The 26,575-nt window shown below is 40.1% G+C and overlaps 1 protein-coding gene across 1 annotated transcript; it reads left to right on the top strand.

Moving 5' to 3' along the window:
• The first annotated feature begins 1,509 nt into the window (after positions 1-1,509).
• Positions 1,510-26,575, top strand: capn8 (calpain 8). The gene is made up of 21 exons (XM_021568321.3): positions 1,510-1,862; positions 2,898-2,967; positions 4,292-4,410; positions 4,674-4,807; positions 7,529-7,697; positions 8,117-8,200; positions 8,580-8,665; positions 11,149-11,223; positions 11,471-11,631; positions 16,349-16,518; positions 17,287-17,298; positions 17,534-17,745; positions 18,316-18,352; positions 18,512-18,577; positions 18,670-18,727; positions 20,773-20,837; positions 21,089-21,157; positions 21,253-21,331; positions 22,949-23,065; positions 23,400-23,458; positions 23,564-26,575. Exons 1-21 carry the CDS (start codon positions 1,626-1,628, stop codon positions 23,585-23,587), a joined length of 2,103 nt encoding a protein of 700 aa, XP_021423996.2. The 5' UTR covers positions 1,510-1,625; the 3' UTR covers positions 23,588-26,575.

Genomic DNA, 26,575 nt, shown 5'->3' with positions numbered 1-26,575 from the left:
ATACTGCAGCATCCACCTATACTGCAGCATCCACCTATACTGCAGCATCCACCTATACAGCAGCATCCACCGAGAGGCTCTTGCTGCCAAGGGAATTAATGCCTGACAGCTTGAAAGATGTTTTGGACACTAGAGTGAAAATGGTTAACTTTGTTAAAGCAAGGCCCCTGAACTCTTGTGTATTTTCTGCACTATGCAATGATATGGGCAGCGACCATGCAATGCTTTTACAACATACAGAAGTGTGCTGTTTTTTTAAATTGAGAGTTTTTTAAATTGAGAGACGAGCTTAAAGTTTTCTTCACTGACCATCATTTTCACTTTGTCTGACCGCTTGCATGATGGCGAGTTTCTCACATCTGGGTAATGTTTTTTCTCACCTGAATGATCCGAATCTAGGATTACAGGGACTTTCCGCAACTATATTCAATATGCTGGACAAAATTGAGGCTATGATTAAGAAGTTGGAGCTCTTCTCTGTCTGAATTAACAAGGACAACACACAGGTCTTTCCATCACTGTATGAATTTTTTTGTGTGCAAATGAACTCTAGCTTACGGACAATGTCAAATGTGATATAGCGATGCCCCTGAGTGAGTTGGGTGAGCAATTACGCAGGTACTTTCCCGAAACAGATGACACAAACAACTGGATCCGTTATCCCTTTCATGCCCTGCCTCCAGTCCACCTATCGAGATCTGAACAAGAGAGCCTCATCAAAATTGCAACAAGCGGTCCTGTGAAAATTGAATTTAATCAATAGCCACTGCCAGATTTCTGGATTGGGCTGCACTCAGAGTATCCTGCCTTGGCAAATCGTGCTGTTAAGACACTGATTCCCTTTGCAACCATGTACTGTACCTATGTGAGAGTGGATTCTCATCCCTCACTAGCATGACTACTAAATACAGGCACAAACTGTGTGTGGAAAATGATTTAAGACTGAGACTCTCTCCAATACAACCCAACATTGCAGAGTTATGTGCATCCTTTGAAGCACACCCTTCTCATTAACATGTGGTGAGTTATTCACAAATAAGGTTAAGGTTTTGTATGTAATATGGTTAAATAAAGAGCAACATTACTGATTATTATTATTACTTGTATCCTGGTCCTATAAGAGCACTTTGTCACTTCCCACGAGCCGGGGTGTGACAAAAACTCACACTCATTTTTATGTTTAACGAATGTATCGTATAGTGTGTGCGTGGCAGGCTTACAATGATGAATGTTTGAAGGGGTACGGGACTATAACAAGTTTAGGAACCACTGGTCTAGGCTAATAGTAACTAGTCTACTTTGCATAAAAGGGGTCCCTTTGAAGGACACACACACACACACACACACAGCACTCCGCTCTTGCTGTTGTCGTATGTCATCTACAATTATCCCCTGGGAATGTGTTCCTCAATATTGCTGAGACTTCTTAGGCCAGTACCTGTATGGGGCAGGCAGCAGATGCCACACCTCCACCTCTGTCTTTATAGACTGCAGGTAAATTGACTCCACCCCTTCACATCTACCTCCCCAGTCCCAAAAGCCTTTTAGTATACACACAGAAGCAACTACGGCACAGTTCACACAGTCACACTTCACACACTGCAGCCATCTGAGTTCACAGCACCATGTCCAGTATAGCTAACCACTTGGCCAGGAGGAAAGCTAGGGAGGAAGGTGAAGGTAGCAACGACAAGGCCATCCCCTTTAACAAGCAAGACTTCCAGACCCTGAGGAGAGAGTGTCTGGAGAGCGGGAAACTCTTCAGTGACACATCTTTCCCTGCTGATTGGAACTCTCTTGGGTACAATGAGTTGGGTCGCTACTCTTCAAAAACCCGGGGCGTGGAGTGGAAAAGACCAAAGGTAAGGACTTTGTCTCAGTGTAAGGAGGATAGCTGTAGGAGGTATATCCCACAAGGATGTGGTAGGCTAACCACGTCTCACATGATATTAGCCATTTCTGCTTTAGTGATTTGTTAGGTGTGCAGTAACAGAGGCACTTATCAATGAGATTCTTGCTTTGGTACTTCTTGCAATTTCATCAAGATACATGTATCGAGCTCACAGTATGTCTTTTGGATTATTAAGTTGATTTAGGCTTTGGTTTTACTTTGTTTTAGAAGGGCCCATTGTTTTCCCTTCTCTTACTTTCTGTGTGCTTATTTAATATTCTGTGTATTGGGATTGGTCAGGATTTGTTCACAAAAATACACGGATGGACAACATTTTCTTCCCACAATTGACAGATTAAAATGAAACTATAAATTGGAACCATTAACACCCCAACCTCTCCTCCTCCCAAATAACTTGTGTGTGTCTTTTGACTCCTACTGTCCACGTCACCAGGGTAACCTCCTCATAGTTCAAGTTTCTAAGAAGTTGCAATGGGGCATATAGGGGTGGTGGCAGTCATGAAAGGGACTATGTTATGCCCCAATTTCTTATTTTCACAGACAGGTGGAATATACTCAGGCATAGATAGGCCTAATTCTGAATTAGTCAATAACTGAAAATGTGATCTTGGGTGACATTTCTCCAGTCTATGTCTCAAAACTCTTGATTGAAGATGAACCATAGTGCAGGGAATAATTAAGACGGATTGGAAGGCAAATTAAGTCTCGATAAAGAATGTCATTGCAACTTACTGCCTGTATTTGTGCTGGCACCCTGTCTCAAGCACGCAAATTCCATGAACCGTCCTTATATTCTGTCACTGTTTTTGCTCTGCCCTTGAAACAAATTACACTCCATTCAACACATTTGGTCTTAATGTCGGGAAACAATTAATGCCATTTAGCATCATGTGGAGCAAAGTACCAATTGCTTAGTATTTTTTAAATGAACCGAATTCCTCCTATTCATTCTGTTAGTTAAACAACCTATGCATTTTCCAAACAGGAGTTGTGCTCAAACCCTCAGTTCATTGTTGAAGGAGCCACGAGAACTGACATCTGCCAAGGGGCTTTGGGTGAGTTTGAAACCTAACCCCCATATGTATATTGCTCTGTATGTTTGCCATAGCATGGGATAGGGTGTAACGATATTATATTTTATTGTTTGTTTGAAAATGTATTTGCTTTACATATCCAAACGGCACCTTTACTACAGATATGCATTTTGATTAAATCAACATTTCTAATAATACATTAAACCACATATTGTCACTTCCAGACATTGTCACTTCCAGACAACATACTGTAGTGTACATCCCAAAGCATGGTTATTAAGGAGAAGTTATCTCATGTTTGTATGTTTATCTGTATTCAATGACAAAGGTGTGTGTCACTGTAGTCATCGAGTCATCAATGGGAATGAAATGGGAAGTGGCACCAATTGTTCAAAACCTCTTACTTTTCAAATAGTGTCTATACACCTGTTGTATGTGGTAGGTTCCCACTTCCCTTTAGTGTCCCAGTAATGTTCACAAAATGTTACATTCATGTAAAGGCCTACAGTACACATTAGTATAATTTGACTACTATACTGCTTCTTGAAGAAATGATACACCAGGTTCGCCCTTTGTAGTAAACATACACCACCCCTAATTTACACAGACATGGAAGACTCAAGTGTGCAACGCTGAACAAACAAGATTTTATTCACAGCTAGCTACAGATTTGACTCAATTTCTATTACAATATAGGGTGGTATACACCTATTCATATAGTCATGAAGAATTACTCATGCTGAGAATGTTTGCTCACTGTTTTGTGCACTCCCTTTGCTTTGGCTGTTACTGTTCAAGTTTGTACAGTTACTTTGATTTCGCTCTCCAAAATTGATACCCGGAGCTGATATTTCTGCAGTCTTAAACTATTCAGCATTTATGTTTCACTATATTGCATCATGTAATATTAGTATTTCATAATATATTAATATAATAATAAGGGATACAAAACCACCAGTAATTTACCAAAGTTACCTAAATGTTCTGTAATTTTGGTAATTAACAGGTAATCTATGGCAATCTATGGTAACTTTGGTAGTTTATACTTGAATACTCTACCAAGCCACATACCCATTTCTTGGTAGCACACTAAAGTATTCAAATGCAATGTTTTTACTATTAGCACTTTGAGTGTAAGATATGAAGTGTTTAACAAATTAAGTTATTCAATAAAGTTGGATTATTATCAAAATAAAAATAAACAAATGAATATCAAGAAGAATCTTAAAGTTCTCTAGAATGTTCCCGGTATATAAAACATTCATAAGAATGTATACACATTTTGTATTACTTATTTAATATAGAGAGTAAACATATTCTTATTCCCACTGGTGTATGTATACAGGTGACTGTTGGTTGCTGGCAGCCCTTGCCTCTCTTACCTTGGACAAAGACATCTTGGCTCGAGTGGTACCCCCTGGGCAGAGCTTTGAGGAGAATTATGCTGGCATCTTTCACTTCCAGGTGAGCAATGTGTTTTTAGTAGTGATGGATGAGGTTATTCATAAGTGCTGATTTAAAATCAATTTGTCTTTTTTTACCCCCTTTTTACCTCCAAAAGTTAGGATTGGGGGAGTAGGGTAGATGTTATTGTACACTCAGAGAAATGTTTAACATTTAATGATTTATTTGTGAAGAGTGGTAAAGAGGAAAAAGTACTTAAAGGGTGAAGCTGAACAGGAAGGGGAAGTTGTGTTCTACCTCTGCTCAGATTTCCTTGTTTACAGTTTTGGCAGTATGGACAGTGGGTGGATGTTGTGATTGACGATAGGCTGCCCACAAGAGAGGGGAAACTGCTGTTTGTTCACTCAGCTGAGGGCTCAGAGTTTTGGAGCGCCCTGCTGGAGAAGGCCTATGCTAAGTGAGTAAACATCATTCACCCGTCATGGTTAGTAAACTGGGGTCCTATTCAATCAGAATTGATAGCCACACATAAAAACACATTTTCTTACAGTTTTTGTTGTTGTCAGTCTATAAATACTTTGCAGACAGATTTATTTTATTTATTCAAATATGCATCCCTGCAATTCAAGAAAATGTGGCTTTGACTTATCCTGTAAACCCAGTGACTAGGTTTGATTAAATAGGGCCCAAGGCATTGAACCTGCACAAAGGGAATAACACAAAGGACGTGGATTTAAATAGAACTGTTCCGAATGAATTACAGAACATTCACTATAGTATAATTTTGATCTGGACCATTGTGGTGACCAGCAGAGGCTTTAGTCATAGAGTGACTGTTGAATAAATATTGAAGTGTACCTGTAGCCACCAGCCACAGCCTCAAATGTAAACATGCCACCAGATTGCTCCCCTCACCTTCTTTGCTTACTGTGTTTGTTATGCCAGTCCCGATTATGCTCTAAATTGTATCATTTGTCATATATTTTACAAAACATCCCTGTACAAAAACCTCAACACCTATTGCAGTATTTTGAAAACCTTCTTAGCATGGCTTTTGGTTAGCAATATTATTGCTATTATTTTAATTTAGTTATTTTAGCTTCTTAAAAAAAGTTAGTTTTTTGTAAAACGATTCATTTAACAGAATTAACTATTATTAACCCTCATACTACCGACTGAGGTCATTTTAGCACAGAGGCATATTTATTATCATAGCTCAAAGCTGGTTTATTCAATTCTTAAACTTTTTCCGGACTTTGTCAATAACCTTGTTCTTACTTAAAACTTTGGGGTCATTTTGACCCCAGCTAAAAACACCTAATTACGCCTGTAATAATTTGATAGATGTGACCTTTATTTGAATCTAGGTTTCTCTGGAGACACAATAAGTTATCCATACCACCAGAGGGTGGATTTTACTAAAACACCAAGTAAAATCTGATATTTTCAGAACATTTATTAAGTGAAATACTGTATATGTGGACAACTACAAATACCTAGGTGTCTGGCTAGACTGTAAACTCTCCTTCCAGACTCATATTAAACATCTCCAAAATTAAATCAAGAATCGGCTTCCTATTTCGCAACAAAGCCTCCTTCACTCACGTCGCCAAACATACCCTCGTAAAACTGACTATCCTACCAATCCTCGACTTTGGCGATGTCATTTACAAAATAGCCTCCAACACTCTACTCAGCAAACTGGATGCAGTCTATCACAGTGCCTTCCGTTTTGTCACCAAAGCCACATATACCACCCACCACTGCGACCTGTATGCTCTCGTCGGCTGGCCCTCGCTACATATTCGTTGCCAGACCCACTGGCTCAAGGGTTTCTATAAGTCTTTGCTAGGTAAAGCTCCATCTTATCTCAGCTCACTGGTCACGATAACAACACCCACCCGTAGCACGCGCTCCAGCAGGTATATCTCACTGGTCATCCCCAAACTAACACCTTCTTTGGCCGCCTTTCCTTCCAGTTCTCTGCTGCCAATGACTGAAACGAATTGCAAAAATTGCTGAAGTTGGAGACTTATTTCTCCCTCACTAACTTTAAACATCAGCTATCTGAGCAGCTAACCGATCACTGCAGCTGTACACAGCCCATCTGTAATCTACCTCATCCCCATATTGTTTTTATTTCCTTTTTTGCTCTTTTGCACACCAGTATTTCTACTTGCACATCATCATCTGCACATCTATCACTCCAGTGTTAATTTGCTAAATTGTAATTACCTCGCTACTATGGCCTATTTATTGCCTTACCTCCTCACGCCATTTGCACACACTGTATATAGACTTTTTTCCCCTATTGTGTTATTGACTGTACGTTTGTTTATTCCACGTGTAACTCTGTGTTGTTGTTTGTGTCGCACTGCTTTGCTTTATCTTGGCCAGGTCGCAGTTGTAAATGACAACTTGTTCCCAACTGGCCTACCTGGTTAAATATAGGTGAAATAAAAAAATAAAAATAGAAATATCATAAACAAGCACTCTTTTCATGAAATAATACAAGTTGGGCATAAACTAATATTTCACAGCCTTTCAAACCTGATTCTGGGGTCCATTCTTCATCGTTGTCGTGGTCGTCAAGCTCACTGTCCTCACTACCAGAGGGTACGATCCTAACTGCTCGATTAGGCTCCTTTCGCCCATAGAACGTCCCTGTGTCCATTGCCTGTGAATGTCAGGGGCTGTGTTGGCACATTTATTTATTTTTTTACATCAAATTACATGTCTTTCATTGAGCATGATACTGAATTGCCCTGAAAAGTAGCCTAACTGCACAACGTTGCACTGAGGCAAAAAAAAGTAGCTTAAATGCCCAATATTGTCCTGAGACAAATATATATATATATATATATATATACATACAGTACCAGTCAAAGTTTGGACACCCCTACTCATTCAATGGTTTTTCTTCATTTTGACTATTTCTACATTGTAGAATAATAGTGAAGACACCAAAAATATGAAATATCACATATGGAATCATGTAGTAACCAAAAACGTGCTAAACAAATCAAATAAATTCAATCACCTGTTTTGTTTGATGTGAGTTTTTAAACAGAGATGGATTCTTACTTTTTTTTTTTTTTTCAAGAAATGTGTTGTGTTGATGACATTGTATTTGATTTTTATATAGCCAAACATAATAAAACTCTTATTTTCTTTGTAGAGTCAACAGTTCCTATGAGGCCTTGTCTGGGGGCTCCACCACAGAAGGCTTTGAGGACTTCACTGGGGGCATCGCTGAGACATATAATCTTAGCAATGCCCCACAGTGCCTGTTCAAAATCATGAAGAAGGCCCTGGGGCTGGGTTCTCTATTGGGCTGCTCCATTGATGTAAGGGTGTTTTTGATGAGTCATCTTTAAATACATAATATTCTAGTTGTACATTACAAGAACCAAGAAATATAATGCTGCCAAGGTCCTGACGTGTTACTGTACCTTTGGGACACACCGAAATGCTTTTTAATTGTGAGCAGACTATACACCTTGATCCCAGAAATCCAATGTCCATAGTAACAGTTTTTTGAATATAGGGTTGATGTCATGACTGTTTTTTATTTATTTATATGTCAGACAAAGGAAAGGTCGAAACCCTACCTTAAGATTGGCATGTGTAACTACATACATCTCTTATTGACATGAGAAGACAAATTATACAATTATACATCTGTTTGGATCGGTCCTACATGAATAAATTAGAGTGTGCAGTAGCGGTAAACATGTTTGATATGTAGTGCTCTGGGCTACTGTAGATAACAAGTGCGTACGAGACGGAGGCAGTTACTGGTCAGAAGCTGGTGAAGGGGCATGCGTACTCAATCACTGCAGCAGAAGAGGTAAGAATAAGCCTTTTCTCAGTACATAAAACTATCAAGGAGAAGTAAAATAAGTTCATATAATGTGGTCAGCCTTTTTAGCAGTTCAATGAGTTGACCTGTTTTAAAAAGACTGCTTTGGTAACATTACACTTAATGTTGTCTCCACAACAATGTCATAAAAACGACTATGATATCATTAGTAGTATTCTAATTGACATACTATTATTACTATGTCATTTTATGACACATGATCATTTTAAAAAATACGTATTTTAGACAACAGATCGTGCGTGATGCATGAAGTTTGTAGATGGCGTGTGTTTTTCCAACAAGATAAGATAGCCAGGTAGCCTCTTGTCAATCGTAACAGTCTGTCGAATTTTCGTGTTGAGTGAAGGTACACCTGCATGGGACTCCAGTTGAGCTGGTGAGGATCAGAAACCCCTGGGGTCAGGTGGAGTGGACGGGTGCCTGGAGCGATGAGTGAGTAAATAATTCAATTAGTAGCAGTGTTGAGCAACTTTATTGACCATGTAACAATTTTGGATTGTTGTGGCACACACACAACAAACAATTATACAACACTTAATTGCAGGTATATACAGTGCATTCTGGAAGTATTCAGATCCTTTGACTTTTTCCGCATTTTGTTACATTACAGCCTTGATCTAAAATTGATTTTTTTTATTTTTATGTCCTCATCAATCTAAACACAACACAGCATAATAAAAAAGTGAAAACAGGTTTTCAGAAATTGCTGCAAATGTTTTAAATTTAAAAAACAGAAACACCTTATTTACATACGTTTTCAGACCCTTTGCCAAGAGAGCCTCCAAATTGAGCTCAGGTGCATTCTGTTTCTATTGATCATCCTTGAGATGTTTCTACAACATGATTGGAGTCCACCTTTGGTAAATTCAATTGACCTGACATGATTTGGAAAGGCACACACCTGTCTATGTAAGGTCCCACAGTTGACAGTGCATGTTAGAGAAAAAACCAAGCCATGAGGTCGAAGGAATTGTCCGTAGAGCTCCGAGACAGGATTGTGTCGAGGCACAGATCTGGGGAAGGGTACCAAAAGGGTACCGACCCATAGGACTCACGTCTGTAGCCATGAAGTGCTTTGAAAGGCTGATCATGGCTCACATAAACACCACTATCCTAGAAACCCTAGACCCACTCCAATTTGTATACCGCCCTAACAGATCCACAGATGACGCAATCTCTATTTCACTCCACACTGCCCTTTCCCACCTGGACAAAAGGAACACCTATGTGAGAGAATGATATTAATTGACTACAGCTCAGCGTTCAGCACCAATATGCCCTCAAAGCTCATCACTAAGCTATGGACCCTGGGACGAAACACCTCCCTCTGCAACTGGACTACCTGACGGAACGCCCCAAGGTGCTAAGGGTAGGCAACAACACGTCTACCACGCTGACCCTCAACACGGGGGCCCCTCAGGGTTGTGTCCCCTCCTGTAATCCCTGTTCACTCATGACTGCATGGCCAGGCACAACTCCAACACCATCATTAAGTTTGCAGATGACACAACAGCCTGATCACCGAAAATGATGAGACAGCCTATAGGGAGGAGGAGACCTGGCCGTGTGGTTCCAGGAAAACAACCTCTCCCTCCACCTGATCAAGACAAAGGAGATGACCAATCAAGAGCATCCTGAATGGTTGCATCACTGCCTGGTATGGCAACTGCTCGGCCTCCGACCGCAAGGCACTACAGAGGGTAGTGTGTACGGCCCAGTACATCACTGGGGCCAAGCTTCCTGCCATCCAGGACCTCTATACCAGGCGGAACCTCCCGATTTACAAATTAAGCACTGCTTTTACCATAACCGTAAACATAATATAACTCAGCTGTCCATGAATATTGCAGATAGGATTAGTGCAAATAGGCAAGCAGCACAAAATCTCTTACAAGTAGTTTTAATACCTACTGAATATAATGTTATATTATTAGAGATTGACAGGTTCTGTACCTGCATGGTTCCTGCATCCTCCAGCGGTAGAGCCTACCCTCCACATCCCCTCAAACTGGTAGTGGTTCCAGCGACCTTAAAACCTTTATTTAATTAGGCAAGTCAGTTAAGAACAAATTCTTATTTACAATGATGTCCTAACCCGACCAAACCTGGACGACGCTGGGCCAATTGTGCGCTGCCCTATGGGACTCCCAATCACAGCCAGATGTGATACAGCCTGGATTCGAACCAGGGACTGCAGTGATGCCTCTTGCACTGAGATGCAGTACCTTAGACCCTGCGCCATTCGGGAGCAGAGTTCTCTCTGCCATCGCACGGCAAGCGGTATCAGAGCGCCAAGTCTAGGTCTAAAAGGCCTCTTAACAGCTTCTACCTCCAAGCCATAAGACTCCTGAACAGCTAATCAAATGGCTACCCAGACTATTTGCATTGCCCCCCGCTTTTACGCTGCTGCTACTCTCTGTTTATTATCTTTAACTCTACCTACATGTACATATTACCTCAATTACCTCTACTAACCGGTGCCCCCGCACATTGATTCTGTACCGGTACCCCCTGTATATAGCCTCACTACTGTTACTTTACTTGTGCTTGTTAATTATTTGTTACTTTCTTTTTTAAATGTTTTAAATGTACTTATCTATTTTTTACTTAACACTTATTTTTCTTAAAACTGCATTGTTGGTTAAGTGCTTGTAAGTAAGCATTTCACTGTAAGGTATACACTTGTTGTATTCAGCGCATGTGACAAATCAAATTTGATTTGAAAAGTTAAGGGGTCTGAATACTTTCCAAATGCACTGTAAGCTTTAAAAATGGTGATACTGTGTTGACAATGTCTGGGAGAAAGCTGTAGGTAAGCCTCCAAGAAAGCATATTTATTTGGTTGTGAAATTCCCTGATGTTGTAATACCGCTTGGGGAAGCCACGTGACAAGCTTAAACTCTTTCTCTCAATAGTTCCAGGGAATGGGATGGCGTACGACCGGAGGAGAAATCCAAGCTAGACCACTCTGCAGAAGATGGAGAGTTTTGGTGAAACTGTTATTTTTTTCTATTGGTATTGCAGTGCATTAAACACCCCAATAATATTGTTTGCTACAGTATAACACTTTCAATAGAATGATATTGTCTAACAGCTGGCATAAAAATAACTTTTGATTGTAACATAAAAAAAAAGTGTTTATTTCCATTATTGTCTCTTTCAAATGTCATACATAAAATATATATTCCTTTATATTTTATGTACATGGTAGCAACCTACTCCTTGTTCCTTATCCAGGATGGCCTACTCTGATTTCCTAAGGCAGTACTCCAAGCTGGAGATCTGCAACCTGACTCCAGACACGCTGGTCAGTGATGAAGTGGGTCGCTGGAACCACTACCAGTTTGAGGGGATGTGGAGGGTAGGCTCTACCGCTGGAGGATGCAGGAACCATGCAGGTACAGAACCTGTCAATCTCTAATAATATAACATTATATTCAGTAGGTATTAAAACTACTTGTAAGAGATTTTGTGCTGCTTGCCTATTTGCACTAATCCTATCTGCAATATTCATGGACAGCTGAGTTATATTATGTTTACGGTTATGGTAAAAGCAGTGCTTAATTTGTAAATCGGGAGGTTCCGGAACAAAAAGTGAGCGAGAGTGGGGTGACCTGGGGAGTTCTGAGGTACCAGAATGCATTAAAAACGTTATAATAAACCATTGCATGCATAGCATCGCATTTGCGTAGTGGAATAGAGCAGTAGAGTAGAGGCACTTACAGAAGTTACACACATGGATAACATTTTTAGTATTCTAGGGTCCGGGAAAAATGTGGCATTTTATTAACGCATTTCATGCAATTCTACGTTATTTTACATAACTGGAGACTTCAGCAGAATTTTTTTTAATAGCACAAAAAATAATTCAAATGGCAGGCTGCGTTGACACTGACAAACAGAAAATATGAGATAAATAAAAACGACCTTGTCTTGAATCCATCAATAGCCAAGGCCCAGGTGCATAGAGACACATATCGTAGGCTACAATATGAAGAGGAAATTATTGCCCTAAAAATGCTTTCCAGTTTCACTGACTCACCCAATGATGCGCAGCTCACGTGCTGGTGATGGCCGATGCGCTCATGCCAAGAGCCTCTCTCTCTTATGTCAAACAATATTTGGAAGTTGATCAAATATGTTGGTAACCTAAAGCATAGTCTTCTCTTTTCAGCAGTAGCCATTTGCTTTACAACCTGTGTTTTCCCTCAATTTAAAATATTGTGAAAACTTTAAACAGGTCAACATTTACAAAGCTGCGGGGCCAGATGACCAGGACGTGTACTCAAAGCATGCACGGCCCAACTGGCAAGTGTCTTCACTGACATTTTCAACCTCTCCCTGACCCAGTCTGTAATACCTGAATGTTTCAAGCAGACCACCATAGTCCCTGTGCCCAAGGAAGCGAAGGTAACCTGCCTAAAGGATTACTGCCCTGTAGCAGTCACGTTGGTAGCAATGAAATCAAATGTATTTATATAGCCCTTCGTACATCAGCTGATATCTCAAAGTGCTGTTACAGAAACCCAGCCTAAAACCCCAAACAGCAAACAATGCAGGTGTAGAACCACGGTGGCTAGGAAAAACTCCCTAGAAAGGCCAGAACCTAGGAAGAAACTTAGAGAGGAACCAGGCTATGAGGGGTGGCCGGGTGGAGATTATAACAGAACATGGCCAAGATGTTCAAATGTTCATAAATTACCAGCATGGTCAAATAATAATAATCACAGTAGTTGTCGAGGGTGCAGCAAGTCAGCACCTCAGGAGTAAATGTCAGTTGGCTTTTCATAGCCGATCATTAAGAGTATCTCTACCACCCCTGCTGTTTCTAGAGAGTTGAAAACAGCAGGTCTGGGACAGGTAGCAAGTCCGGTGAACAGGTCAGGATTCCATATCCGCAGGCAGAACAGTTGAAACTGGAGCAACAGCACGGCCAGGTGAACTGGGGACAGCAAGGAGTCATCATGCCAGGTAGTCTGGTACTGCAGCATAAATACTGGAGGCTGAGACAGGAGGGGTCAGGAGACACTGTGGCCCCATCCCCCGGACAGGGCCAAACAGGAAGGATATAACCCCACCCACTTTGCCAAAGCACAGCCCCCACACCACTAGAGAGATATCTTCAACCACCAACTTACCATCCTGAGACAAGGCCGAGTATAGCCCACAAAGATCTCCGCCACGGCACAACCCAAGGGGGGGGCGCCAACCCAGACAGGAAGATCACATCAGTGACTCATCAATGAAGTGCTTTGAAAGGTTGATCATGGCTCACATCAACAGCATCCTCCCGGATACCCTAGACCAACTCCGAATTGCATACCTCCCCAACAGATGACGCAATCTCAATCGCACTCCACACTGCCCTTTCCCACCTGGACAAAAGGAACACCTATGTGAGAATGCTGTTCATTGACTACAGCTCAGAGTGCAACACCATAGTGCCCACAAAGCTCATCACTGAGCTAACTGGATCCTGGACTTCCTGACGGGCCTCCCCTAGGTGGTAAGGGTAGGCAACAACACGTCTGCCATGCTGATCCTCAACACTGGGGCCCCTCAGGGGTCTGTGCTTAGTCCCCTCCTGTACTCCCTGTTCACCGATGACTGCAAGGCCAAACACGACTCCAACACCAAACACGACTCCAACACCATCATTAAGGTTGCTGACGACACAACAGTGACAGGCATGATCACCGACAATGATGAGACAGCCTATAGGGAGGAGGTCAGAGACCTGGCAGTGTGGTGCCAGGACAACAACCTCTCTCTCAATGTGAGCAAGACAAAGGGGCTGATCGTGGACTACAGGAAAAGGTGGGCTGAACAGGCCACCATTAACATCAATGGGGCTGTAGCGGAGCGGGTCAAGAGTTTCAAGTTCCTTGGTGTCCACATCACCAACAAACTATCATGGGTCCCCAGATCCTCAAAAAGTTCTACAGCTGCACCATCGACTGGTGTGGTAACTGCTCGGCATCTGATCGTAAGGTGCTACAGAGGGTAGTGCGTACGGCCCAGTACATTTGGATAGTTACTTCACCCCTACCTACTTGTACAAATGACCTCGACTAACCTGTACCCCCACACATTGACTCGGTGCCCCCTGTATATAGCCTTGTTATTGTTATTTTATTTAGTTACTTTTTACTTTAGTTTATTTGGTAAATATTTTCTTAACTCTATTCAGCGCATGTGACAAATAAAGTTGGATTTGATTTGATAGGTCTGTTTTTTCACTGACAGATTTTCTCCAGTCAGGAAGAATCTATTGATCCTCTGTGGCTAAATTATAGGCCATATCATTGTGTAGTAGGCTATTCTGAATTATTTCATTTATTTCTGAACAGACAGCAGTTCTAAAATTCTAAAGCTTTGGCAAATGTATTTCAATGCATAAGGGGTGCTGCAGTTACTTCAGAACCCTTCGCGTGGCGATGATTCTATAAGGAAATTATGACGTGCAACGCTAGAGAGATGAGAGTTGCAGGCTCACTCATGTCTATCAGAGCAGATCATAGAAAGTGAATCTCATTCTACCTATGTGAGAGATACTGGCGCGTTTCTCACACAGCGACGTCTGTTTGGTCTCAAACATAGGTTACAATGTTGCGCAAACTATAAACCCGGGCCGGCCCAACCAAAATCAACTCTTAGAATATTAGGCACCAGCGGAAAATCAACCGTTTCACATTACGTTCTGTTGTGGGGGCATGATAATGAACGAATAGGCAACTCGAATGAACTTTGATTGCTTTTATTTTTACTTTTTACATTGCAAAAAGGTGAGAGAAAATAAATCCATGCCACGAGAGGTACGGGATTCAGACAAATAGTTTCTGGAAGAAAAACTCCAAAACGGAAAGGCTCAAATTAAGCACTGGGTTAGAGTAAAAAGTGTATTGTGTTCAGGGTAGCCATGTCCACGATTTTTCGGGAAAATTTTGCTAGTGAAAATGTATTTGTCATGGGTTGCGGGATTTTGGGCTACTTCTAAATTGCACTGCGTCCACCATGGCATTTCTCTTATTTTTTTGTATCTATTAATTTTACTGTGACCTGCTGCTTCTGATTATCAGACAATGAGGCAGGCAGTTGCTGAGTGAGTGTGTGGGCCAGATGAATGTATGTGTGTGTTAGATTACTGTATGTGTGTGTGTGTTGAGACGAGCGCTGCAGCAGGCAGTGTTGCCAACACATTTTCAGGGTAAATTGCTAGAGGCAGGTTGATTTGTTGCTAAAAGTTGCTAAATGACGTTGTGATGTCATTGCGTGATAACGTAAAACTGCGTCATTACGTAGAATACACAATAACGTTTCTCAAATTGACTGGCAAAAATCTCGGCAAAAAAATATGATTTGACATTTGTTCAGGTACAGACACCCACTCTTTTCTGTACTTCTGGCTGTACGCTTTTGATTGGGATATGTTGATTGATGTTGTAAGTTCTGTTCAAGATCAAACATTTGTGACCAACTATATTCATTGGGTTTAGCTCCTGCCGCAGTCAGACAACAATGATTGGCAATTTGCCCAATTTGCCCAATTGCCTGCTGCTGCCTGTACACGAGCTGAGCGCCTGCTGCTGACGTCACTCACAACGCACTATTGCAGCCAGGCACGTGTGTTGTGACTGAGAGAAAATCGTTTTTGTGTCATTCAGAGGGAAAATGTGTGCATTTTAGCATTTGAGTCACTTTTCAAAAGTTGCTAAAAGTTCCAAACAATTTTTTGATAAATGTGTTGCTAGGTGCTGTTTGAAAAAAAAAGTTGCCAGGGTAGTCTGAAAAGTTGCTAAATATAGCAAACAAATAGCTAAATTGGCATCACTGGCAGCAGGCAGCTGAATCACGTAAATGAGGAAAGCAGCACGTGCGCTCACACCTTGACAAGTAATGTGAGAACAACGAACTGGCGGCACTAGCTAGCTAATATGGAGACACTTATTCGATACATGTGGCAACTCCTCTCTTGAGGCTAGTTTTCAGGCCTTTGTGCAGGTTTTGAGTGGTCATAGACTGGACATTGTAGCTAAACCTGGCAACTCTGAGTGTTGCCTCGATTAGTCACTAATCCTTTTTCACAAATATTTTTTCTCACCCACTTCTCTGCAGCCACATTCTGCTCAAACCCCCAGTTTGCCATTAAATTGGATGATGTGGATGATGACCCTCATGATGGCAAGGATGGCTGCACCTTCTTGGTGGGCCTCATGCAAAAAGACGGCCGCAAAGAGAGGAGATTCAGCCGGGACCTCAACACCATTGGCTTTTCAATATACCAGGTGCAACATCACCACCCCAGAGTGAATTTATTCACTTAATCCATAACTGGCCAACCCTCCACCTGGGTATGCAGGCATTTGTTCCAGCCCTGCCTTATAGGGCCAATGCAGCCATTTTTATCTCAATGTTAAATCATTTCTGGGTAACAATGAGGTTCCTTAGTGTAATAGTTTTCCATTAAAATGTTCAAAAATAAACAAACAGCATTTTTGTCGGGGGGGGGGGGACGACACGACGACGACTTCACAAGCAAGACTTTTGCTAGGACTGTCTGGGTGTTGTCTGAGTGAGGGGCCTAATGGGAGGGATATGTAACCTGAAAACTAGCTGTTATCGGCAGAGAGGTTTGGAACTCTCTTTGTTATTGGTCTATAAACTTACACCGCCTGGTGATGTCACCAGGTAAGCCAAAACTCCACCCATGCAAAACCTGCTAATTAGAAGGTCCTGTTAAAATGTTGTTTTCAACCAGCAACTATCAGAAAATAACACTGATCATATTTGTTTTACACTTTTACCGCGTTAGTTTAATCAGCTGTTGTACAATATGATACAAAACAGATTTTTTTTTCTTTCTACAAATAAGCTGTTTATGATATCATGAATTTGCTGAATCAGGTGTTTTAGAGCAGGGCTGGAGCAAAAGCATGCATACCCAGTAGTTCTCAGAGAGGAGAGTTGGCTACCCCTGACTTAATCCATTTTAAAATACAATGGTCAAATCTGTTAATATTCTGATGTTTGTTTTGTTTTTGTTTGTTTTCCAGGTTCCTGATGAGGTATGTATGGTACATTAACACATACAAAGAAAGAAACTCAAGCATAATTATAGATACAGTATAAGGCCATTTTCATGCTGATCTGTTCATATCACATTCTCAACTTATTATGAGCCAAAATATGAGTACAGTGTCTAATGCACAAAAAGTAAGGTAATATGTTGTTTGAAACCAATGTATAATGCCACAAGGTAGACTACAGTAAAAAGGCCCTATCCTCTGTGTTTGATGGCAGTATAAGGGCCGCACCAACATCCACCTGGGCCCAGATGTGCTGCTGAGACAGAAGTCTGTGGCAATGAGCAATACCTTCATCAACCTGCGGGAGATCTGTGACCGCTTCAAGTTGCCCCCCGGGGAGTACGTCATCATCCCCTCCACGTTTGAGCCGCACAAGAAGGGCAGCTTCCTCTTGAGAGTCTTCGCCGAGAAGCATGCTGCCACCAGGTGGGCCCCGCATTTATGAAGAGGTTATACAGCCTGCAATAGAGTGGGACTATACCATTTTTATAGTGATTATTTGAACTACATTATTAAGTCGTAAGGCATGTGAATAGATCCATATGTGTCTTATTGTTTTTTTAACATTCTTGGTTTTATGTTTCTAGATGCTGTTGTGAACACTGTAACATTTTATATAATGTAGGCCTATGTAGCAAACACTGTAGTGTTTTTAAAAATAATGCAGGCCTTTATAGCGAATGGGGATCCACTCGTGCTGACAATTTGTTTTATTGTACGGCTGGGTAAGACGTTTCAGCAGGGCGGTCACGTGTGTTTGTGAGGCAGAGAGGTCCTGGGTTCGAGCCTCGGTATGAGCCGAATCAGGAGGAAGTGGTACTCGCTAAGGAAGCAACGTGACATTATTGCCACTTACATGAGTTCGATCATACATTTTCATTCCATTTGAAAATGTAGCTTTGTTTCCAGGGCACAATGACAAACATATGTACAAACGTGATGTGTTTATCATATGGTGTATGTTATATGTATATCTTTCTATGTGTTTTGTTGCAGTCCAATGGAAGAGGATATCAGTGTGGAAGTTGACGAGGTACATCATAGTTATTTCTTGTCTTTTGATCTCAACATCTTCCAACACAATTTTGTTTTCATGTTTACTGAGGTATGTTTCCGGCTGGACATTCCAAGTGCAACATAATATTTAAACCGAGATTTATGAACGTTTAAAAAATATGTTTACCCTTTCTAGCCTGATATTACAGAGGGTGATGTGGATCCCTACTTCAAACGTCTATTCTTGCAGATTGCTGGAAGCGTATGTATTTCTATATTATTTTTGTTCTTTATTTAAATCAGTCACATAACAATCTTATTTTTCTTTCTAATATATTCATTTAATCTTGACAGGATTCCGAAGTTTCTGCCTTTGAACTTCAAAAGATTTTAAACAGAGTGGTAACTCAGAGTGAGTAAGGGAGATTTATATACATTGTGATGCATCATCTGTGATGAGACACAGTGGGTCTATATTTACCAACATTAGAAAAAGTTTAAATTGAAACCTTTTCTCCATCCCAATTAAAATTGTTGACGTAGTTGCACGTGATAAAACGCTACATTTTAGTTGTTCCCATTACATAACCTGGCACATTTAACCCTATGCTAACCTGACCAGGTGGCAGTGATTATGTCCGGTCACAAATTCCTCAGCAGCCAATTACAAATGTTGACGTAGGTGGACGTGATTTAACACTTTTTCATGAAAATGTTCTTAACAGAAGTTTAAAAAATAATAATTAAAAAACGGTTACTAAAAAACACGCAAAATCTCAACTAAACGATAAGCTCACAGTGTAGCTTGGAGAGGTTTTTTAATTTGAAATGTAGAATTACATTTATTGTGATAGTGTTATCTAAAGTACGGCCAAAACCTTGTAAATGAAGATTACAAATATATTTAATGAGGAGCTTCTTGGACTTCCTATTGCAGACCAACATGTAAGCTACTGCTACAGTGGTGTAACGTTAACGTTAGTGCTCCCGATGTGCACCGAAGCGACGCTTCTCAGAATGGTGCTTGTTTAATAAAGTTTAGATCAAAGCAGAATCAATGTCTCGCAAGATCACCTACAGTAACTGTCCAGTGTTTCCAGATTTCTATGAAATATGACCTCTATTTACTTACAATATGAGTGAAATAGTTTTTCTTCCTAAAATTGGTAATTAAAAAGCAGCTTTTCTGTGTTGGAATGGTGTAGGTATACCCCAACAAAAGAATGGTATGGGTATATACTGGTCATTAAAAATATTAATCAGAGTAGACAGCTGATTGGCCAGCTCATCCACCTCTAGAATGCTGATTGGCCAGTTTATCCTTCTCAGGAGTATGACATCATACTCTATGACGAAATAGCAAGCATTTTTGAAACAGTGTTTTTGAGATACATGTTTGAGGTGTGGGTTTTTCTCTCCAGTTTATGCTTTGGCCACAAATACGAGTATAGGACGAGTCAACAACATTATTTGGGTATGAGTTAAAAGAATATGAACTTTTAAAAGTGAGATTATCACTGGACACTTAACTTTAAGGATGAATTAATATTCTCTTTATGCCTAGCATGCCGAATATACTGAACATAATAGCATAGTATAACGTTACTGTTAGACCAAAACGTCTTAATTTCTTATGTAGGCTACACCTACAACATTATACATGCATTATAATCATCCATTTCATCGCCTATTTGAATCGATCATCGAGGACCAGCAGAGAACAGTTTTTTCCTTAACAAAAAAGCTTGACACGAGTGGGCCTCGAACCAACTGATACTGTACCCCACAGATTCACAGTCAACCAGTTTAGCATGTATGCCACCTGGCAGTGATTGTAATGGAGGTACATGACAGCTTTAAAAAAATAAATATATACAATGTACGATAAACTGAAATGTTGTGTAGACCTCCTTTATCTTTTTCCTGTAAAAACACATGAATGTGTGTGAAACGGATAAGAAAAAACGTGTGATTGTTTTTTTCATATATGCGAAAAAACATACCTTTTTAATTTTGTCTAACGTTAGAAGCTAGTAGCCTAGTCAAGGATTCGTCATGCAATATTGGGACACGACACTTTACAGACCAAGTGAAAGAAAAGTAAACCTTTCATTTGGAGGTTTAAAATATCCCTCTGGTGGCCAAATGGACCTATTTTAAGAAACAATAAATATGCCAGGTTTTCTTATGGGAAGCGTCGGCCAGTAACTGAATGGTCACTGCTTTGAATCCCTGAGCCAATTAGGTAAAAAAATCTGTTGATGTTCCCTTAAGTTGGTCTGGATAACTGACTAAAATGCACATGTAGTATTAAATCACGTGCAACAACATTTTTTGAATTGGCTGATGTGCATTTTGAGACAGATAAAATGTCAACTTAAATATTCACCAGTATGGTCCCAGTATGTGTTAACAGTACGGTATATTAGCTTTACTTGTTGCCACTCTGTTTTCAAGGATCTCACGTCAAAACCGATGGATTTAGCCTCGAGACCTGTCGTCACATCATCAGTCTGTTGGATGTATCCTTTCCTACAGTAGCATGAGCCATTCATTCTCAATATGATATGGAAAAATGCATATTTTACTTTTCAACATGTGGTATTAGGAAATTGTTCCTGTGTGGCACAGTTGGTTGACCATGGCGCTTGCAACGCCAAAGTCGTGAGCTCGGTTCCCACAGGGGAAAATGTATGCATGCACTACTGAAAGCCGCTTTGAATAAAAGTGTCTGCTAACTGGCATATATTATATCTGTCTTGACCACAATCAGATGGATGGCAATGCAAAGTTGGGCCTGGTTGAGTTCCATACTGTGTGGACTAAGATCCAGAAGTATTTGGTAAGATTAAAGGCAGAGACTGTGCTGAGTGTACAGCATTGAAACTGGTATTATTACTCGTATTCGAGTCTGTCAATAATTTCGATGTCCTATAGGAAATCTTCAAAAGTCACGACTCTGACAACTCTGGCACGATGAGCACCCACGAGATGAGGGGGGCGTTGACTGAAGCAGGTATTGTTAAGAAACATTGACTTATTTAACCATTTAATTTACAATGTACAAAACATGCTCTTTCCATGACATAGACTGACCAAGTGAATCAAGGTGAAACGTCTTATTGATGTCACTTGTTAAATCCACTTCAATCAGTGCAGTAGATGAAGGGGAAGAGACCGTTTAAAGAAGGATTGTGTATGTGTGCCATTCAGAGGGTGAATGGGCAAGATAAAATATTTACAGTAGGTGCCAGTTGGGCTATCGTAGTAGCTGCAGGCGCCATGGCCACGGGAACATGTTTTGGGGGGTATTTTTCTCCCTACTCTGCTGACAACAATTATTCTCTGCTCATACATGAGTAATAAAGGCCTAGTGCACTAAATGTGATTTTTTTCTCACATTATTATAATAATTAAAAAATATATATGAATTATTGTTTTAATTGTAATTTATCAGGGGTGCTCAGCACCCCTACCCGTGGCTATGCCAGGCGCACCGGTTTGAATGTGTCAAGAACTGCAACGCTGCTGGGTTTTTCATGCTCAACAGTTTCCCGTGTGTATCAAGAATGGTCCACCACCCAAAGGACATCCAGCAAACTTCACACAACTGTGGGAAGCATTGGAGTAAACATGGGTCAGCATCCCTGTCGAACGCTTTCGACACCTTGTAGAGTCCATGCCCTGACAAATTTAGTCTGTTCTGAAGGCAAAAGGGGGTGCAATTCAATATTAGGAAAGTCTTCTTAATGATTTGTACACTCAGTGTAGTTAAACAGAAGAGTATTAGAAATCTACCTATGTTTGGGCCTCCCGAGTGGCGCAATGGTCTAAAGCATATGTGTCATAGCCAGCTGTGACCGGGAGTCCCATAGGGCGGTGCACAATTCGTCTGGGGGGGCTTCCTTGGCTCATTGCGCAATAGTGACTCCTTGTGGAGGGCCGGGCGCCTGTAAGCCTGACAGCTGACTTCAGCTAAACGCTGTTTCCTCCAACACATTGGTGCGGCTGGCTTCCGGGTTAAGCAAGCAAATCTTAAGAAGCAGCGTGGCTTGGCAAGTAATGTTTCGGAAGACACTTGACGTTCACCTCTCCCTTTGGGGAGTTGCAGCAATGAGAAAATTTTGTATTGCCCTGCAGGAAAACATTGCCAACTGTACACTAGCACAGACATATCAGGGTCAATAGAACACATGGAGAACTTCTTTAAAACACATTTAAAGGTGTGAGATTCCGGCAATTAGTGGTAGTTTCGCAAGCCAATGCTAACTGGTGTTAGCACAATGACTGGAAGTCTACAGGTACGCTAGTGTATGCTAGCTGCTTGTGTATGCTATCTCGCAGTATCCCTTTAAAGTCACATCAATGCGGCTACCTCTTACCTACTGTATGTTACCCCTACCACAACTACTACTACCGGAGGGGCTCTTACTATTGTAATATTGTAATATTATCAATTCAAATGCATTTGTTTGTTAACTGCAAATATTTATTAGAATGCAGCATTACGATGTTTCATTCACCCCCATGTCACACAACATTTACATGGGTCAGTCAATAACGAATTGTTGTATTAGGACTTTGGTTGAAATGCTGGGCCAGGATTTTATTATTGTGTTTATTATTGTCGCAGGATTTCAGCTTAACAGCGAGGTGCTCCAGCTAATTGTGTCCCGCTACGCTAACTCAGAGTACTCCATGGACTTTGACTGCTTCATGGGCTGCCTGATACGACTGGAAATGCTATTTAGTGAGTGGTTTTTGACTTCATAATGTCTTGTAATAGAGGTGGTTCCAATGAGTCAATCCAGAGCATGGTGCTTGCATCTCTGGATATTGTGCACTATAAATTGCCTTGGATAAAAGTGTCTGTTCCATGACCATTATTATTATCATTCTTTAAAATAAATAAAAAAACTACCTGGGGAAAGCCCATGAACTGAGTGTGCACAGGATATTGTTTGAAATTAACATTTATAAAGTTACTACAATCAAATTAAAGGTATTAGCAATACATGTTATGGGCAGACAGATTCTCAGAGTCAGAATCACCTTGTATTTCTCTCTCTCTCTCTCTCTACTAGAAATGTTCAAAACACTTGACAAACATGACAGTGGGAAGATCGAATTGGATGCATTGCAGGTATGTCTTCACATCTAATCTTTAATTTGTTAATTTAATAAATATTTTCCTGAAATTGTTTCCAATCAATTCTGAACGATTTGTGTTTGTTTTCATGTTTTTCAGTGGGTCTGCCTGGGCCTCAATTAAGATTCCAGAGATAATAATCTACTACAGGGACAGATGAAGACATACAACTCAATTGCATTGGACTTTACGGCTAAGATTTCTCAATGTGTTATTTTACTGTTGCTTTTATTGAATGAGACTTGGACAAAATACTTTATAGGGCTCTTGTCTACAATAGCCTATGGATCACTCTACACCAGGGTTGGGGTCAATCAGATTGAAAAAATATTTTATATTTTACCATAAGACATATTGAGACCTAGGTCTCTTGTTCAAATGTGCCCTGCGCAATACAACAACAAAAATATACACATTATGGGAAGCACAAGTAAAACATCACAAATCACGCAGAAAAACAGTTACATTCCTACACAATTAAGTCCCCGGTCAATACTCTAAACTGCCCCGAAAAGCACCAGAATATTAAGACGAAATGTATTTTGAATTTTGTCCAGGCAGCACAGTGCTTTAAATGTAAAAATCAGATTTACCTAGCTTGGTGGAGACCCTAGGAACCTCAAGATTTAACCAATCCTGTGAACAAGTTAGGCAACTCATGTGTCTACACTTCAACAGAAAAGTTAGATAAGTTAGAAGTTTATGAAATGGGGCCTTGTAAACGAAAACGGAGTAATGTAGAGATCTACGGATCTTTAGCGAAGTCCAGCCAACCTATTGATACAGTCTGCAGTGATGAGTATCACAACTGTCACCTGTAACAAACCGAAAGGCACAATGGTAGATGGCATCCAAAGAACCATCTAATGAGGGAACATGTAGTTCCTCTGAAACATTCTTACAACATGGATTTTGTTTTGCCCGTACATGTAATTAATTTCAACTCAGAATTGAAATTTGAATTGAGACATGAAAAGTCTCATTCATATTACTAAAAGCATCTGCGACTAGCCATATCACTGCAAAATATTGAATATAGCATTTAAAATAATAACTTGATTATCACTTAAATATGTTTATTTTATGTTTCGTTTTTTTAGATGTTAGGTTGTAACTATATTCATGATATACAGTGAGCTCCAACAGTATTGGGACTGTGCCAATTTGTTTTTTGAAATGATACAATGACTTATGAGGTTGAAGTGCAGACTGTCAGCTTTAATATGAGGGTATTTTCATCCATATCGGGTGAACTGTTAAGAAAATACATCACTTGTAGGGGACCAAAAGTATTGGGACCAATTCACTTACACTGTATGTGTATTAAAGTAGTCAAAAGTTTAGTATCGGTCCCATATTCCTAGCACGCAATGATTACATCAAGCTTATGACTCCACAAACTTGTTGGATGCATTTTCTGTATGTTTTGGTTGTGTTTCAGATGATTTTGTGCCCAATAGAAATTAATGGTAAATCATGTATTGTGTCATTTGAGTCACTTTTATTGTAAATAAGAATATAATATGTTCCTAAACTCTTCTACATTAATGTGGATGCTACCATGATTAAGGATAGGGAATAATGATGAGTGAAAGTTACAGATGCAAAAAATAAAGACATGCTAACCTCTCACCATTACAATAAGGAGGTTAGCATTTTTGGGGGGTATGATATTTGTGCGTCTGTCATTTTCTCACTCAGTATTCCCTATTCATTAAGGACTATCCTTAATCATGACTATTCATTATTCACGATTCATTCAGAGCTATCTGTAATCATGATAGCATCCACATTAATATAAAATACAGACGCACATGTATCCTACCCCCCCACCCCCCAAAAATCTAACCTCCCCTGTTATTGTAATGATGAGAGGTTAACATGTCTTGAGGGTCTGATATTTGTGCGTCTAACTTTCTCACTCGTCATTCACAATTCATTCAGGACTATCCGTAATCATGGTAGCAGTCACATTAATGTAGGAGTGTTTAGATACATATTTTATTCTTATTTACAATAAAAGTGACTCCAAAAAGAGACAATACATTATTGACCTTTCTATTGACTGTGTACAAAAAGTGCTGTAATTTATCAACGCTTCACCCGATATGAATTAAAATACCCTCAAATTAAAGCTGATAGTCTGCACTATAACCTCATAGTCATTGTATAATTTCAAATCCAAAGTGCTGGAGTACAGTGCCCAAAAAACGAAATGTGTCACTGTCCCAACACTTTTGTAGCTCACTGTATCACAAATACTTGTATAGAATAAATAAATAAGACATTTTAATTTCAATCAATTCAGTTTCCTTTCATTCCAATTCATATTCTACATATAGCCTTATTAAAATTCAAGAATTCAATTGGAATTAAAGCGCAATTATAAAATATATTCTGTATCGAATATCGCTCTAGCGCTATACTCATACATATTATTTAATTGCACGTGTCATTACCGGTACAGAATTATAAATAATTTGTACACTGCAAATTGACTCAACATATATAGATTTCCTAAAATAAAATCACTTAGAGCAGATTTCCTGGTGATTTAACAGTTTTGAACATTTTGATTTTGTAACACTGATCTCTACACACAATACGACAATGTCAAAGTGGAATTTTGTTTGTAGAAATGTTTTGAAATTTATAAAAAATGAAAAGCTGGAATGTCTTGAGTCAATAACTATTCAACCCTTCGGTTATGGCAAGCCTAAATAAGTTCAGGAGAAAAAATGAAATCACATAATAAGTTGCATGAACTCATTCTGTGATCAGTAATAGTGGTTAACATGATTTTTGAACGACTACCTGTCACGCCCTGACCACCTCCTTGTTTCTCTATGGTGTAGTAGGTCAGGGCGTGATGAGGGGGTGTTCTAGTTTAAAATTTCTATGTTGGTGTTTTGGTTTGGTTCCCAATTAGAGCCAGCTGGTAATCATCGCCTCTAATTGGGGATCATATTTAAGTAGCTATTTTTCCCACCTGTGTTTGTTGGGATATTATTTTGTGTTTGTGCATGTGCACCACGTAGTCGCGTTTCGTTGTTCGTTCATTTGTTTTTGTTTTGCTTAAGTTTCACTTTATAATAAAGATGTGGAACTCTA

Source organism: Oncorhynchus mykiss, chromosome 17 (genome assembly GCF_057628025.1).
Source record: "Oncorhynchus mykiss isolate SJ-2025 chromosome 17, ASM5762802v1, whole genome shotgun sequence".
Classification (NCBI taxonomy): domain Eukaryota; kingdom Metazoa; phylum Chordata; class Actinopteri; order Salmoniformes; family Salmonidae; genus Oncorhynchus; species Oncorhynchus mykiss.
This window is presented reverse-complemented; position numbering and strand designations above follow the sequence as displayed.